The 18822-nt window shown below is 43.3% G+C and overlaps 1 protein-coding gene across 2 annotated transcripts in view; it reads right to left on the bottom strand.

Moving 5' to 3' along the window:
- CPA6 (carboxypeptidase A6) overlaps window positions 1-18822 on the bottom strand; it is a 324775-nt gene that overhangs the window by 58855 nt on the left and 247098 nt on the right. For both annotated transcript variants that reach the window (XM_087864840.1, XM_087864841.1), the window contains exon 6: window positions 17686-17790. In XM_087864840.1, the coding sequence (XP_087720966.1) occupies window positions 17686-17790 (105 nt within the window). The remainder of the gene's footprint in view (window positions 1-17685; window positions 17791-18822) is intronic.

Genomic DNA, 18822 nt, shown 5'->3' with positions numbered 1-18822 from the left:
TAAGAAATGGGCAGAAGACATGAATAGACATTTTTCCAAAGAAGACATCCAGATGGCTTACAGACACATGAAAAGGTGCTCAACATCTCTCATCATCAGGGAAATACAAATCAGAACCATGATGAGATACCATCTCACACCTGTCAGAATGACTAAAATTAACAACACAAGAAACACCAGGTGGAGAAAGGGGAACCCCCCCTTGCATTGTTGATGGGAATGCAAACTGGTGCTGCCACTCTGGAGAACAGGATGGAGGTTCCTCAAAAAGTTAAAAAATAGAAGTACCTTATGATCCAGCAGTTATACCACTAGATATTTACCCAAAAGATACAAAAATACAGATTGGAAGGGATACATGCACCCTGATGTTATTGGTAGGATTATCAACAATAGCCAAACTATAGAGAGCCCAACTGTCCATCAACTGATGAATGGATAAAGAAGAAGTTGTACACACACACACACACACACACACACACACACGGAATATTACTCAGCCATCAAAAAAAAATGAAATCTTGCCATTTGCAATGACATGGATGGAGCTAGAGTGTATTATGCTAAGTGAAATAAGTCAGTCAGAGAAAGACAAATACTATATGATCTCCCTCATATGTGGAATTTAAGAAAGCAAACAGATGAACATATGGGAAGGGGGAAAGAAAAAAAGGAGAGAGGGAAACAAGCCATAAGAGACTTTTAATAATAGAGAATAAACGGGGTTGATGGAGGGAGGTGGGTGGGGGATGGGTTAGATGGGTGTTGAGTATTAAGGAGGACACTTGTTATGATGAGCACTGGGTGTTGCATGCAAGTGATGAATCACTGAATTCTACTCCAGAAACCAATATTGCACTATATGTTAACTACCTAATATTTAAATTAAAAAAAGATATTTGATCTAGACTTAATAGCCATCTCAATTACTTATTTATTCCCTGGCTTTGAACATTTTATACATATAATTTAAGTTCTCTTTAAAAGGTTTCTTTTTAGTGATATGTTTTTGAACCAAAACCGAGTTTCACACCTACATTTGAGGGTTTTTATTTTTACCTTTAGTAACCAGCAAGACATAAGGAGACTAAAAGAGATGGTTATCCAAAGAAGTATTCCTTAGAAAGCTTCTGGATCCTGGGACAAAGAGCCTTCCCATTCTGGAAAGCCTTCCCAGTTGGAGGACTTCTTCCACAACAGCCAAGTCGTCTTAGAGCTCTGTCCTATACACATAACCCACCATACTCTCCAAATAGTTCTACTTACCTTGCTCAGAATCATCACCTGGTTCTTAGAAAATAACTCCCTTCCCTGAAAGTCTCCATTCTTAGTTTTGGCTGTATTAATGATCTACATAGAACATCTGAATCACATGCCAGATTTTGGCATCAGGATTAGGCGTCACTGGTGCCGAGTAGAGATGGGTGGGAATGTGTAACGGAGGTGGTTTTCCAGTGTAATTGGGCTGCACCCAAAAGAGGCTTCAAATTAGGTAGCAGCAGAGGAATACAGTAGCTCACCTGGGAAACTAAGGAAACTTTTCTTAAAAAAATTTTTCTGTGTGTACTTCTACCCTTCTTTGGAAGGATCAAATTAGATCCACCTATATATTATAGTTCTTCAAAGTCTGGAAGAACTTTCCATTTCAGACTATTTTTGTCCCAGTTTGCCCCTGGATCATATCACAAATTATTGTTTTATCTTTGGTCTGCCACTGAGTTAAAAAGAATTCAACCACTGATTCTAAAATACCTGTAGGAATATATGACTCAAACCTGTCGGAATATATGAACTCATAAATGAGTTCAAGAATGAAATGTATTCAGCGTTGGCTGGTTTAAATTGATTTTAAAATTATTTTTGATTCTGCTTAATATAGAAAATTTGGAAAATTCAGAAAAGTATGAAGAAAATAAAAATCACTCATAATTCCTCTAGTATTTAGCATATTTCCCATGTATATATATTTCAGATACAAATTTTACCACATCGAAACCATAATATCCATGCTAGTCTTTTATTTTTTGATAAATAATAATAAATGATAAAAACATGTCATGGACAGTGTTCTCTATCATTAAATACTCCTCCAAAATATTTTTATTAAGTCAGGGCTATCAATCGTTTCCTTTATGCCTTCCTCCTTTGCTTTTATGCTTGGAAAAGTCATTCTCACTTGGAAATCAAATATTTCCCCAAGTCACTTTCTAAACATTCTATGAATAAAAACTCAGGCCAAATTTCCCCAGCAATGCAGAATTATTGGAGGCAGAAATTAAGTGCTATGCATAACTCTGGGCCACCTAGGACTAGCCATGGCTTAAGATACCCAATCTGGGAGACCAACAACTTCAAACTCTCAAAAGTGAACAAAACCCAAATTGCCTCATACAGTTAGAGATGTTTTGAGAAATGAAGAAAATGAATGATATTTTTCCTTTGAACTATATATATGCTTTTTTTTTACTTTCCATTTCTATGTCTGCTCTTCCTGTCCATGTGTAGATTCCTGCCCCCAGAACTTCTTCCCTCTGTTTGCCTTGATTTAAGTCTCTTACCCTCCTATAAACAACATCTGTTCACTTTTGCGGAAAGATAACCTCTAAGTTCTGTATATTTGTTTCCTTCTCCTTATATAGCTATTCTAGTTTTCTTTTTTTTGATGAATTTTGTGTCTGTATCATCCCTCTTGGCCCATGAGAAATTTAAGGAAACTTTATTACCAACAAGTAGTGTTTCTTTTTTAAGTTTTTACTTAAATTCCAGTTACATAGTGTAATATTAGTTTCAGGTGCAGAATTTAGCGACCCATCACTTACCAACACCCAGTGCTTATCACTACAGGTGCCGTCTTTAATACATCGTCCATTTAACCCATCTCCCTGCTCACCTCCCCTCCAGTAACCCTCAGTTTGTTCTGTATAGTTAAGAGTCCGTTTCCTGGTTTGCCTCTCCCTGCCCCACCCCCATACAATTAGTGTTTCTTAAAGCTTTGTTTTTTGTTTTTTTTTTTGGTTTCATGGTGAAGGAGCATCTAGAACACAATTCGATAATAAGTCCACCATGTCTGCTTCCTCTTCCCCACGTGCCCCCCTAACCCCCCCCTCACTGTACCATGAATATAACATCAGTGATGGTTCTGCTAACCTGGTATAAACAAGCATTTAACAAAAAGAGATTTTGGGATCCAAGCATACCTCTGTTTGTTTACTTTATTTTGCTTATAAGACATAAAAATTTGTGATATGAATACCAGAAAAAAAAGAGAGGTGGCAAGTAGTAACATCAAAAGTGATGGCTCTATATTTTTCAACATAATTAAATAATTGTCAATGTAAAAGCTAAAACCCCACAATCATATCATGTATTTTGCACTTTAAAGATGTCTGCCAAGTAGCAGTTATATATTGAGATAATGAAAAACTGTGAGTTATATGTTGAGATAACGAATTCAGTTTGAACAATTTCCTGAATAACAAAATACTAGAGCCCATCTTATCATTTAAGCTGGGTAGTTTGCTTCTGTACCATTGTTTTCTGAGCTTTGTGTGTCCAAGACATTCATGGACCCATCTGCTAAATCGGAGTGGGAAGTGGAAGTGGCTCTTGGGGCATGGCACGGGATAATCAAGCTGGCCAACAAAAAGAGGGACATATGGAACCAGAGCCACATCTTGATACTTCTGGTTTCCATGGCAGAGAGGCAGGGTCAGCTGGGGATTATAGAGCAGGGAAGAAAGACCAGTGATAAAACTGCCTCTGATTCTCCAGGCAAGAGATAGAATCTTGGTTCCAGAGTGGAATCCAGGAGTGTGGAGATCTGGCTATTATTTTCATAATAAATTTTTCATTTTGAGATGTAATCAGAACAACTAATACAGTTCTCTGTACCCTTTCCAACTTCCTCCAAATGGTAACATCTTCAAAAACTATAGCATAATATCATACTCAGAGTACTGACACTGGTCAAGACACAGAACTTTTCCATCACTGCAAGGAACTCTCACGAAGCTCTTTTATAGCCACATCACTTTGCTCAACCACAACCCACGATAGGCCTGTCACTGAAGGTAGTGCCCTATACCCGGCACAGCATGATCATGTCTGGTTCACAACTAAAAATTATAAGGCATGCTAAGAGGGTAAAAAACAGTTTTCAGAGACACAGCAAACATGAGGACCAGTTTCAGACATGGTGTAGATGTTGGAATTATGAGACTAGGATATTAAACAAAGATAATTAATATGCTAAGGTTTCTAGTGGATAAAGAAGACAGCATACCAAAACAGATCTGCAATGTGAGAGTTGGGAATTCTAGGACAGAATGAAAAATTGCTAAAATAAAAAACTTCATGTAACAATGTGATTGGAGGAAATAATGTCTATGAATTAAAAAAAAAAAAAGGAGGACACTAAACGGTAGATGCAGGAGGTTCAGAGCACACCAAGCATGATAAATACCAAAAAATCTGTACATAGGGGCATCTGGCTGGCTCAGTCAGAAGAGCGTGCGGCTCTTGATCTGGGAGTCATGAGTTCAAGCCCCACGTTGGGTATAGAGATTACTTAAATTAGTAAATCAAGAGAAGGATAAAATCTATACATAGGCATATTAAAAACTGCAGGAAATGAAGGAAACAACAAAAAGGGAAAAAGGATCCACTGGGAAAAACCACCTGACATACACAGAAATACAGATGAGACTACAAAGAAACTTCCCTTTAGAAACCGTACAACCAAGGAGTGGAGTGGAATAAAAAAGCCACCAAATTAAGAATCTGTCGCCTCTGAAGATATCCTTCCAAAGTTAAAGAGAAATGACGACATCACAGATCAAAAATTGTGGAATTTGTTGCTGATACCCCTGCCATGCAAACTATAAAATACTTTCTTCGGGGCAAAGGAAAATGATACAGGCCACCTCCACCGAGATACACCTGCTTCCTGGAAGACATGGATTTAATGTGGAAAACAGGCTCCAGCGGACATCCATGAAAATATCAGACCCTGCCAGTCCTTTTTTTTTTTTTTTTCTTGTGTGTTGTTACAACTGAAAGTCTACTCTCTTGGTTGGTATCTCTGGGGACACCCTTCAGTGTGGTGCGCTTGCACCCCACCCCTCCCACACCAATAAAAGACAAAGACAGAGGAAGCTTCAGAGGGAGGAGATCTCTGGGACCAGGCTTCTGTGAATGGTGGGGGTGGGGGGGGGATGAGGCTCAGCCAGGGACGGGTCCCCCTGTGCCTAACACCCATGCAGAGGAAAATGGCATGGCCCTGCTATGACCCTCTAGGTGTGCTATAGGACCAGGTGGGCTGACAGAGGCCCCAGCTCCAGGCTGTGCATCTATTCCCCCCATGCACTGTGTAAGTAGTCTCCTTTTCTGTCCATGCAATGAGCAAAGGAAGAGGAGGGTCGGCTAGAACTCAGGTGCCCCTCCCCCACCCCAACTGATGTCAGCCCCTCTGGCCAGGCACTGGTGTGTGTTGGAGACGGAACCCTCCTTGGGGTTCCAAGCACTTATTTGTGGCCCACAAGACACTGGTGATTGGAGACAGAGCCACGAGGCCCTTTGGAGCCAGCTGGTGGCCATGGAAATGTCTCTCCAGCCAGTTCTAGAGCAGCTGTGGGCTGCCCTGTTGGTGATACACGAAAGTGTGCCACACATGCCACGAGTCTCTGAGTTTCGCTGGGAGATCCTGGTGTGCACTGCAGTGGTGATAGTCCTAGTAAAGAGCGGACGCAGCTTAAGAAGACGAAGGGGGCAGTGTGCCCAGGGTGAAGTCTCTGAGAAAGGCGTGCAGGAGACAGGAGCAGAGACACAAGCCTGTGAAGCTGTCGCATCCCCTGTGCAGAAGGCTAGTCCTCTCCCACTACAGATTCTCGCTCTGGAGGTCCTGAACAAAACTCACAGCTATTTCTCAGTGAAAGACGCTGCCCAACTGCTGAAGGGAATTGGGGAAAGCCCACCTAATAGCCCTTCCCCGCCGACTGATGAAAATCCCATCTCCAGAGCATCACAGGAAGATGGAGAACCGCCCGCGAGGAAAATAACGGAAGGCTCCAATGCCAGCCCCGATGTTCAGGGAAGTCAAGGCCCGCGGGCCCAGGAGATCGGCAGTGGCGGGCAGAGAGAGCAGGAAGAGGCAGAGGAGGAAGGCAGGCCAGAGCTTCCCAGCCCAGGAGTGCAGCCGGCTGCGGGTGCGGACAGAAGCCAACTCCAGAGCCTAGGCCAGATCATGCTGAAGATGCTGCACGTGCTGGAGCTCGTTAGACATCAGCTGGATGGTGCGGGCTCTGAAGGACAGGGGAGGAGGGAGGCGGCTACTGGCCCCATCCACCCGTCAGCCCACTACCAGAATGGCTCCCCTCTCGGCGTCCACGTCCCTGTGCCCTCGGGCGGGGGCCCAGAGAAAAAAGGAAAGCTGTCCAGGGAACTGATGAAGCAAAACAAGATAACTGCAGAGCTCAGAAAACAAGTAACAACCTACCAAGCTGAGGAATTAAGTTTGCGACTTCAAAACACCCTCCTGGACAGGGAGATTAACAAGGTCCGGCAGCAGCTCAAAGTACAGCCTGAGATGTGGGAAGAGCACATCCTGCAACTGGAGAGAAAGCTGGTGGAGGAGCAAACCCTCCGCCTGGAAGTGGAGAACGAACTGATCAAGATACGCAGGAAGGCCGATGAGGCCAATTGGAACTTCAGCCTCTACAGGAAGATGGCTGAGGACCTGAGCAAGGAAAGGGAGAAGATCTGCTCCTTGCACGAACAGGACATCCTCGTGTATGAGAAGAGGAGTGACCAGAGCCAGAAGGCTGCTTGGAGGGCCGAGAGGGAGCTCAGAAAGCTGAGGGAAGAAAACCGTTGGCCGGTGCAGAATCTGGTCAACTTGGGGCCCAGGGTCCAGCCTGTCCCATGGGGGCCTCCTGCTCCTGTTCTGAGCACAGCCCCCAGACGCCCTCAAGGGCCAGGGGCTCTCCTGAATCCCCAGCGGCCCAAGCAGGGAGCAAGGGTGTGCCCGGAGGGCTCAAGGGCCTCGGGTCCCCTGCAGGTCTGACTCAGCTTCCCAGCAGCCACCAAGGTCCGCAACCAGAGCACAGCAGCTGTTGTGCCTCCCCCTTAAGCCATACCCACTGCTCCTTTTAGTTTAAACCCACCCTAGTATTGAACTGATGCTACATAGTTCTTAGTGAAGTTCCCTATAGCCCTAGGAGAGATAGTATTACTCAATGTTTGTTAAACATAAAAAATAAAATAAAAATACCAAATTGCTGATACTACTGCTGAGAGTTGATTTTATTAAGGGACTATATGCCAAGCACTCCGTTACGTCTTTTACATGGATTATGTCATTTAATTTTCCCAATAACCCAGTGTGTCACACATTACTGAGCTTCAGAGAGGTTAAATAACTTGCCCCAAGACCACACAGGTAGTAAATTTCAGAGCTGGCATTCCAACCCAGGGCTGTCTAACTACTGACTGGTGTGCAAGTAACTAATACTATTTCTTTCTCCCTTTCCTTTCCTTTCATTTCCTTTCCTTTTCTTTCTTTTCCTTCCTTCCTTCCTTCCTTCCTTCCTTCCTTCCTTCCTTCCTTCCTTCCTTCCTTCCTTCCTTTCTTCTTTCTTTCTTTCTTTCTTTCTTTCTTTCTTTCTTTCTTTCTTTCTTTCTTTCTTTCTTTCTTTCTTTCTTTCTTTTTCATCCTTCCTTCCTTCCTTCCTTCCTTCCTTCCTTCCTTCCTTCCTTCCTTCCTTCCTTCCTTCTTTCCTTCGAGAGAGAGAGAGAATGCACACACACATGCAAGCAAGGGAGGGACAGAGAGAGAGAATCCTAGGCAGGTTTCCCACTGAGTGCAGAGCAGGACGCTTGGCTCGATCTCGCAAGCCTGAGATCGTGTCCAGAACCAAAATCAAGAGTCGCATGCGTAACTGACTGATCCACCCAGGTGTCCAGAACCAAAATCAAGAGTCGCATGCGTAACTGACTGATCCACCCAGGGACTTCTATGCAAGTAACTTCTATGCAATTTGCTTGTAAGGATCCCAGAAGGGCTTGATAAATTTTCTCCTAGTTCACATTTGAGTAAGGATGCAAATATTATAGTGGTAGCTAGCTGTGGGCAAAAGTCCCACCAAAGTATGGTGGGCAGGCTCTAAGGGGTCTCCAATGATTCCCAGCTTTGGTACACATACACTTGTGTAATGCCCCCTACCCCTTGAATATGGTCTGGAAGTACTGACTCACTTCTAAGGGCAGGATATAGCAAAAGTGATAGGATGTCACTTCGGAGGTTAGTTTACAAAGAAACCGGCTTCCATCTTGGGCCTGGTCTGTCTCCCTTCCCCCGTGATCAGCTCTGAGGGAAGCCAGGTGCTTGTCGTGAATTGTATCCTGGAGAGGCCCATGTGGCAAGGAACGAATGTCTCTTGCTTACAGCGATGGAGGACCTCTGGCTGCTAACAGCCGCCTGAGTGAGCTCAAGAGCAGATTCCCCCCCTGCCCCCTCCCCACACAAGCCTGGAGATGACTGAAGATCCAGCTGACATCTTGAGCGCGACCTTGTGTGAGATCCTGAGCCAGAGGTACCTGGCGAGTCACACCTGGATGGCTGGCCCACGGAAACTATCTCAGGTTATAAATGTTGTTTTAGGCTGTTCTGTTTGGGGAAAGCATTCAAGAAAGAGAAAACAAATATGTGAAGCCACACTTTTGGCTTCTGACCCACCCCCTCTCCTGGGGTTGAAATTCCAGGGAAATCAAGAGATGGTAGAAACTACTGACAGATTAGGGTAAAAAAAATGTAAGAAAGAGGACCTCTGTTCCGTTCACCATGTGTCTCTCTGAGAGGACACCACCTTACTTGACCCTCACACGCCAATATGTGGCCAATGTAGGGGACGACTGGCAGTGTGGCATGAGTCAGCTGAGAGCCTGGAATGGAAGGCTATCTGGATTGTTTCCAGGTTTTGGCTATTATAAAGCTGCTCTAAACATTTATGTATAGGTGTCTGAGCGAACATAAGTTTTGATTTCTCTAGAACAAATTGCAAGAGTGCAATTACTGGGTCATATGGTAGTTGCAGATCTAGTTTTTAAAGAAACTGTGTGGAAGTGTTGAATCACTATACTGTACATCTGAAATTAATAGTACACTGGATGTTAAGTGGAATTTATAGAAAAGATTTAAAAAATAAAAGAAACTGTTAACTGTTTTCAAGATTAGCTCTACCATTTTACATTCCCACCAGCAACGCAGGAGTGATCCAGTTATTCCACATCCTCCCTTGCTTTTGGTGGCGGGGTCTCTCTGATACATTTTATTTTAGTCATTCTGATAGGTATGTGTGACAGCTCATTGTAATTTTAATTTGAATTGCCCTCATAGCAACTTTTTAGGTGCTTTCCATCTGCATACTCTTTGGTTAAGTGTTTAGGTCTTTTGCCCATTTTTTTAAATTTTCTTTTGACTAGATTGCTTGCTTGTTGTGGGGTCAAAATTTGAGTTTATATACTTCAAATAGGAGCCTTTATCAGATATGTGGTTTGCATATATTTTTTTCCCAGTTTGTATCTTGTCTTTTTTGTCCTAAGGGTGTTTCACACAGTACAGATTCAGAATTTTGATTGTTTGATAATGCCCAATTAATCAATTTTTCCTTTATGGAAAATGATTTGATGTCAAACCTAAGGTTTCTTTACCTGGCTGTATTTTCTGCAAATTTTTTCCTAAACGTTATTATAATTTTACATTTAAGTCAGTGATTCATTTTGAGTTAATTTAAAAAAAAAATATATATATATATATTGAGAGTGGGAGCACACACGTGATCAGGGAGAGGGGTGAAGGGAGAAGGGGAGAGAGCAACCTCAAGCAGACTCCCCACTGAACTTAGAACCTGACTTAGTCGAGGACTGGGACATCATGACCTGAGCCAAAATCAAGAGCTAGCTGCCTAACCGGCTGAGCCACCCAGGCACCCTGAGTTAATTTTTGTATAAGGTATGAGACTTAGATTGTGGTTCTTTTTTTTTTGTGTGTGTGTGTATGGAAGTCCACTTGCTCCAGCACCATTTATTGAAAAGGCTTTCTCTTCACTATTGAATTGCTTTTCACCTTTGTCAAAACTCAGTTGGGCATATTTGCGTAGGTCTATTTCTGGGTCCTTCATTCTGTCCCATTTATCTGTCTTTACTGTGTTCCATTTGCCTCTCCCTTCACCAACACCACACACTTTTGATTACTGTAGCTATATATCTTGAAATTGGGTAGAATGGTTCTTTTGGTTTTATTTCCTAGTCTTTTTCTAGGTTCTTAAGGTGAGAGCTTGTTGTTTTGAAACATTTTTTTTTTTTTTTTTTTTTTTAGAGAGGGAGAGAGAAATAGAGATGGGGGGAGAGAAGGAGGGAGTAGGTGCGAAGGGAGAGGGAGATTAAGCAGCCCCCATGCCAAGCACCAGCACAATGTGGGCTCAGTCTCACAACCCTGGGGTCCATCATGACTCGAGTCAATACCACGAGTTGGACTAACTGACTGAGCCACCCAGGCGCCCCTCCTCCTTTCTAATGTATGCATTTAGTGCTCTAAACCTTGCTATCCATTGATTTAGCTGTGTCCCACAGATTTTAGTATGTTGTAGTTTCATTTTCATTCAGTTCGATGTATTGGGATTTTATCTTTGATCCATGGATAAAGTAGACTGTGTATGGATATTTGTTATCTTTCTCCTTTCAATATGTAGTTTGAATTTTTTAAATATTTTTAAAATTTTTTAAATTTTAATTCCTATAAGTTAATATGTAGTGTTATATTCATTTCAGGTATATAATATAGTGATTCAATGGTTCTTTTTTTTCAAATGTTAAATTCTAGTTAAATATCCTGTAATACTGGTTTCAGGAATAGAATTCAGTGATTCATCACTTAAATATAACACCTAGTGCTCATCACAACAAGTGCCCTCCTTAATACTCATCACCCATTTAGCCCCCCCAAACCTCCCTCTAGTTTGTTTACATCGTCGTCAGAGACCATGGTTCTGTGGGATTTTTTCTTTTCTCTTCTTTTCTATTGTTTTCTTCCTCTCTCTCTTTTTTCTTTCCTTTCTCTCTCTCTCTTTCTTATTCATTCATTCATTCATTCATTCATTCATTCATTCATTCATTCATTTGCTGAGGTCTGTTTTTTGGCCCAGAATATACAGAACATAGGCCCTTGAAAATAATGTGCATTGTGCTGTTGTTGGGCAGAGTGATTTATAAATGTGGTTTAGGTCCTGTTGGTTCATGGTGGTGTTAAGTTCATATCCTTGTTGATTTTCGAACGATTCTCTGTACATTGGTTACGTAAAAACACCAAATTGCTGGGCGAATTCAGTCACAAGGGTGGGGAGGGTGTGGGGGTGGGGTGGGAGTGGTCACATCTTTGTGAGTTTACTCCAGGAGCCCTACCAGGTTCTCTCAGTGAAGAGCTGAGACAAATCAGATCATAAGGGTATGCTTTGAGCAAGAAAAGAAAAAGCAACAGTTCTGAAATTCACCAGAGTACCGTGTTCTTCTTAACAAGGCCTGCCCTCAGGGGAAACTAGTTAAACCTGAGCCTAATCTACTGGGATTTTACCAGAACATAACTGACCTGGGAAAGAGGAACACCCCACGCTGCGGAACCCCCCCCCCCCCAGCCCCAGCAAGTTCTCCTCTCCTGCCTGAGGGGAAGGACTGGGCGCACGCAGGAGGTCACAACCTTGGGGCTCAGGGGCACTGCAGACAGACTAATTGGACTAAGGATGCCCCTGCCACACACCCACCACCCGCGATAGGCCTGTCACTGAAGGTAGTGCCCTATACCCGGCACAGCATGATCATGTCTGGCTCACAACTAAAAATTATAAGGCATGCTAAGAGGGTAAAAAACAGTTTTCAGAGACACAGCAAACATGAGGACCAGTTTCAGACATGGTGTAGATGTTGGAATTATGAGACTAGGATATTAAACAAAGATAATTAATATGCTAAGGTTTCTAGTGGATAAAGAAGACAGCATACCAAAACAGATCTGCAATGTGAGAGTTGGGAATTCTAGGACAGAATGAAAAATTGCTAAAATAAAAAACTTCATGTAACAATGTGATTGGAGGAAATAATGTCTATGAATTAAAAAAAAAAAAAAGGAGGACACTAAACGGTAGATGCAGGAGGTTCAGAGCACACCAAGCATGATAAATACCAAAAAATCTGTACATAGGGGCATCTGGCTGGCTCAGTCAGAAGAGCGTGCGGCTCTTGATCTGGGAGTCATGAGTTCAAGCCCCATGTTGGGTATAGAGATTACTTAAATTAGTAAATCAAGTGAAGCATAAAATCTATACATAGGCATATCAAAAACTGCAGGAAATGAAGGAAACAACAAAAAGGGAAAAAGGATCCACTGGGAAAAACCACCTGACATACACAGAAATACAGATGAGACTACAAAGAAACTTCCCTTTAGAAACCGTACAACCAAGGAGTGGAGTGGAATAAAAAAGCCACCAAATTAAGAATCTGTCGCCTCTGAAGTTATCCCTCCAAAGTTAAAGAGAAATGACGACAATCACAGATCAAAAATTGTGGAATTTGTTGCTGATACCCCTGCCATGCAAACTATAAAAAACTTTCTTCGGGGCAAAGGAAAATGATACAGGCCACCTCCACCGAGATACACCTGCTTCCTGGAAGACATGGATTTAATGTGGAAAACAGGCTCCAGCGGACATCCATGAAAATATCAGACCCTGCCAGTCCTTTTTTTTTTTTTTCTTGTGTGTTGTTACAACTGAAAGTCTACTCTCTTGGTTGGTATCTCTGGGGACACCCTTCAGTGTGGTGCGCTTGCACCCCACCCCTCCCACACCAATAAAAGACAAAGACAGAGGAAGCTTCAGAGAGAGGAGATCTCTGGGACCAGGCTTCTGTGAATGGTGGGTGTGGGGGGGGGGATGAGGCTCAGCCAGGGACGGGTCCCCCTGTGCCTAACACCCATGCAGAGGAAAATGGCATGGCCCTGCTATGACCCTCTAGGTGTGCTATAGGACCAGGTGGGCTGACAGAGGCCCCAGCTCCAGGCTGTGCATCTATTCCCCCCACGCACTGTGTAAGTAGTTTCTTTTTCTGTCCATGCAATGAGCAAAGGAAGAGGAGGGTCGGCTAGAACTCAGGTGCCCCTCCCCCACCCCAACTGATGTCAGCCCCTCTGGCCAGGCACTGGTGTGTGTTGGAGACGGAACCCTCCTTGGGGTTCCAAGCACTTATTTGTGGCCCACAAGACACTGGTGATTGGAGACAGAGCCACGAGGCCCTTTGGAGCCAGCTGGTGGCCATGGAAATGTCTCTCCAGCCAGTTCTAGAGCAGCTGTGGGCTGCCCTGTTGGTGATACACGAAAGTGTGCCACACATGCCACGAGTCTCTGAGTTTCGCTGGGAGATCCTGGTGTGCACTGCAGTGGTGATAGTCCTAGTAAAGAGCGGACGCAGCTTAAGAAGACGAAGGGGGCAGTGTGCCCAGGGTGAAGTCTCTGAGAAAGGCGTGCAGGAGACAGGAGCAGAGACACAAGCCTGTGAAGCTGTCGCATCCCCTGTGCAGAAGGCCAGTCCTCTCCCACTACAGATTCTCGCTCTGGAGGTCCTGAACAAAACTCACAGCTATTTCTCAGTGAAAGACGCTGCCCAACTGCTGAAGGGAATTGGGGAAAGCCCGCCTAATAGCCCTTGCCCGCTGACTGATGAAAATCCCATCTCCAGAGCATCACAGGAAGATGGAGAACCGCCCGCGAGGAAAATAACGGAAGGCTCCAATGCCAGCCCCGATGTTCAGGGAAGTCAAGGCCCGCGGGCCCAGGAGATCGGCAGTGGCGGGCAGAGAGAGCAGGAAGAGGCAGAGGAGGAAGGCAGGCCAGAGCTTCCCAGCCCAGGAGTGCAGCCGGCTGCGGGTGCGGACAGAAGCCAACTCCAGAGCCTAGGCCAGATCATGCTGAAGATGCTGCACGTGCTGGAGCTCGTTAGACATCAGCTGGATGGTGCGGGCTCTGAAGGACAGGGGAGGAGGGAGGCGGCTACTGGCCCCATCCACCCGTCAGCCCACTACCAGAATGGCTCCCCTCTCGGCGTCCACGTCCCTGTGCCCTCGGGCGGGGGCCCAGAGAAAAAAGGAAAGCTGTCCAGGGAACTGATGAAGCAAAACAAGATAACTGCAGAGCTCAGAAAACAAGTAGCAACCTACCAAGCTGAGGAATTAAGTTTGCGACTTCAAAACACCCTCCTGGACAGTGAGATTAACAAGGTCCGGCAGCAGCTCAAAGTACAGCCTGAGACGTGGGAAGAGCACATCCTGCAACTGGAGAGAAAGCTGGTGGAGGAGCAAACCCTCCGCCTGGAAGTGGAGAACGAACTGATCAAGATACGCAGGAAGGCCGATGAGGCCAATTGGAACTTCAGCCTCTACAGGAAGATGGCTGAGGACCTGAGCAAGGAAAGGGAGAAGATCTGCTCCTTGCACGAACGGGACATCCTCGTGTATGAGAAGAGGAGTGACCAGAGCCAGAAGGCTGCTTGGAGGGCCGAGAGGGAGCTCAGAAAGCTGAGGGAAGAAAACCGTTGGCCGGTGCAGAATCTGGTCAACTTGGGGCCCAGGGTCCAGCCTGTCCCATGGGGGCCTCCTGCTCCTGTTCTGAGCACAGCCCCCAGACGCCCTCAAGGGCCAGGGGCTCTCCTGAATCCCCAGCGGCCCCAGCAGGGAGCAAGGGTGTGCCCGGAGGGCTCAAGGGCCTCGGGTCCCCTGCAGGTCTGACTCAGCTTGCCAGCAGTCACCAAGGTCCGCAACCAGAGCACAGCAGCTGTTGTGCCTCCCCCTTAAGCCATACCCACTGCTCCTTTTAGTTTAAACCCACCCTAGTATTGAACTGATGCTACATAGTTCTTAGTGAAGTTCCCTATAGCCCTAGGAGAGAGAGTATTACTCAATGTTTGTTAAACATAAAAAATAAAATAAAAATACCAAATTGCTGATACTACTGCTGAGAGTTGATTTTATTAAGTGATTATATGCCAAGCACTCCGTTACGTCTTTTACATGGATTCTGTCATTTAATTTTCCCAATAACCCAGTGTGTCACACATTACTGAGCTTCAGAGAGGTTAAATAACTTGCCCCAAGACCACACAGGTAGTAAATTTCAGAGCTGGCATTCCAACCCAGGGCTATTTAAATCTTTGACGTTCCTTTCCTCCTAGTCCCTAGCACCACCATTAGTGGGAAGGGGGCTTTAAATCAAGATGACAACATCTCTTTCAAGCCTGCAAAGTGTAAATATCAATCCACTCCAGTCACTGCCACTGCTTTGGCAGCCTCACTGCTTCCACAAGGACACAGAGACAAATGACCCCAAGGTTTCTTTTCCCAGTTTCTGGTTGTTGCCGTGACATAGATGGGAAATTTAAGTGATTAAGTGGAGGAGCAAGTGGACAGCCAGAAACAGCGAGAGTTAGAGAGGCGTGGAAAGAGTAGCAGAGATATGGAAATGCCCAAACTCAGGTGCATGCTTGAGGATGGCCTGGTGAAAAAGGGATGAGGTCTTACTTATCTTTGGTGAAATGGAGCTTAATCCTAATTGATGCTTCTTTTTCTTGCTCTAAAACCAACAACCCTTGATTGATTTTCATTATGTCTCATCCTTTTTCTGTGGTTACACTGTGTTCTCCTCTTTCTTGGAAACTTAGCTTGGGTATAGGGCTGCAATATATGGCTGTACAGATCGTGCACTGTGAAAATTCAGGTGGTACCATTTATATCCTATGAGATGATTTGACAAGTCATCTCCCAGAAATCTTTCCACATCATTATCACTGGATTCTCATTATTCCCAATCATTAACAAATATTTGAAGACTGGTTAAGTGCCAGGTATTTTTCTAGGTTCTGAAGTTTTAGCAATGAACAAGATTGAGTCTCTGCCTTTGGCATTGGTACAGGAAGAGACAGACATCCACATGAACCAATAAAATAAGTTTAGGTGTTATAAAGAAGTCGCACATGTGGGGGTGAGGTAAAATGTTTGGGAGATACATTCTTATATCTGTCAATAATAGATAGGACCAGAGTTATTAATAATAGATGTTCTATACTTAGCCATTTTTCCTCCTTTTCTTTTTGAAACTTAAGATAGCAGACAATATGTTGCAACAGATATTTAACCCAAGATAATAGAATTAGTTTCTTTTCTTAAAAGATTTTACTTATTTTACAGAAAGAGCGTCTGTATGAGCAAGGGGAAGGCCTGAGGGGGAAAGCTAGAAGGGGAGGGAGAGGGATAAGCAGACTTCATACAGCGCTCGGATACTGACACAGGGCTCGATTCTACGACCCTGAGGATCATGACCTGAGCCGAAATCAAGAGTTGGATGTTCAATCACCCAGGTGCTCCTAGAATTAATTTCTTATCAGATTTTGCATGTGTCCTACCAGGATGAAATGTTAGTTTAAGAGAACATGAATTCCTTAATACACTGAGTGGGAATGGCTTAAGAATTTTTATTATTACATCTTATTTATAAAATTAAGGATACGTATGTGGGCATGGTAGTGGCAGTGAGGCAGATTTTGCAAATTTAGTACATTTTTGACACTTGTGAGGTATACTTTCCTAAGACTAGGAGAGCTCTCAAAATCACAAACCTCAGCAGGGCACCTAGTTTTCCCCCAAAACACAGTGAAATAGAACTAAAATATTTAAACATCTTTTGTATTCTTGATGGTTCCTTATAAATACAGGACTAAAGAAGTTTGTAGGGTTATTTTCTGGCTTAGAACCTTCATTACCTCAGATTTCTTCGCTTTCATTAACAGTTCTAGTGGTTGATTTTCTTTTAAGAATCTTCAAAAAAATACAGAGGAGTTTAAAAATAACCATGAAAATCATTGCATTCAGGATGATGAATAGAAAATATCAAAACATATTAAGATGTTGGTCCATGAGATTGGCTCAAATGACCCATGCTTGGAATAGGGACCCACTTGATACACTAGCCTCAGAAGACTTATGATTTAAATGAAGCCTCTGATAAACATATCATAATAAAAAAAAAGAAAAAGAAATCTCCACGAATCGTCAATCATTAGAGTTACTGAAAAATACTAAAACTGAGAACGCCAATCCACAGATGCGAAGGGTCTTTGGTATTATATTACAGATCTATAGCAGGAAAGCAAAATACAATCGTTTGCTCATCCCTTTATTGTTATAGCATATGTGAGATCATTGTGATAAGTGGTATAGAGTTTTCCAAGTTGGATATTGTATGAGAAACTGCTCTGGAGCACCATAAATTAGATGTTTAGCCTTTTACCATATATCAGCTACCTGGTTGGTTCCTAATTTGTCCACAAATTCAAAAATGCTCAGAGACTCTGATCCTTTCTCTTTTATGAGGGTTGGTAACTTCAATCTCCAAGGGCAGAAGTGAGGATAAACTGAGCCAGAGGTATGAGGGGGTCTTCAGAACCATGAAAGTAACCCACCAAAATCAAGGTGTTATCATTCAGTCAGGTATTGCTGGCTTCAAGTTTCCAGTTTTGCTCCTTGAGCAGAATGAAAACACATGGGAAGCATCAGTTAGCTGAAATGGACATTGTATAAAGGGTTTAACTTACTTCTTTTACAAACCACTGACAAAAGGCAGGACCAATCCATTCTCTTGCATGAATACCACAGTCTATCCAGACAGCTCTTTTGTAAGTTCGTGATCTTCTGCCCAGCTGAAAACAAGAGTATTCATAGTAACCAACTCAGGCTTTTATTTTTAAGTTCACTGATCAGCATAATTTAATTACATTTCAGTATAGTTCTTCACTATAGGTTGAGTCATTAGATAACCCACAAAAAAGAGAAAGAAATTTCCTATCTATTTCAGAATTCCAGGCCTGTTTATGCAGAAATAATAAATTTATTGCCTTAATTACAAATCTAACGGGAAAATAGACAAAAAAGAGCAGTCCCTTAAATAGGTTTGCTTCTCTTTTTCCCCCCAAAGATTTTATTTATTTAATTATCTATCTATCTATCTATCTATCTATCTATCTATCTATCTATCTATCATCTATCTATTGAGACAGACAGACAGACAGACAGACAGACAGCAAGAGCATGTGTGTGACCAGGAGAAGGGGCAGAGGGAGAAGGAGAGAATCCCAAGTAGATTCCACTCTGAGTGAGGAGCCCAATACAGGGCTTGATCTCATGACCCCAAGACCATGACCGAAGCTGAAATCAAGAGCTGGGCGCTTAACTGGCTGAGCCACCCAGGTGCCCCAAATTTGCTTCTCCTTTAATATAATATGTGATTGCTAAGTAAAATGCTAAATTCCCCTTCCTCCTAACCCCCTCCTCTAAGAGAATCAGAATTGCAAGGAATATTTCTTAAAGCAATAACTATGTTTTAAATTTTTTTTTAAAGATTTTATTTATTTGAGAAAGAGAGAGAGTGAGCAGAGGAGCAGAGGGAGAAGCACACTTCCTGCTGAGCACAACACAGGGCTCGATCTCAGGACCCTGGGATCATGACCTGAGCTGAAGGCAGGCACTTAACTGACTGAGCCCCCCAGGCGCCCCAGCAATAACTATGTTTTATTGGTGGACTAAGTCAAATTTTATTACAACACGATATGGGAAAGCAAAACAAATTGATTTATAGAATCAAGTGACAGATTTTTCTTTATAATCTTATTATATAAATATTACTTAAATGTGGTTTCTAACTCAGTAACAAATAAGCAGCTATTAACATTATA

This window comes from Ursus americanus, chromosome 9 (assembly GCF_024610735.1).
Source record: "Ursus americanus isolate L20-20 chromosome 9, mUrsAme1.1.p, whole genome shotgun sequence".
Taxonomy (NCBI): Eukaryota; Metazoa; Chordata; class Mammalia; order Carnivora; family Ursidae; genus Ursus; species Ursus americanus.
The sequence above is the reverse complement of the archived record's forward strand: the minus strand, read 5'-3'. Positions and strand labels throughout refer to the sequence as shown.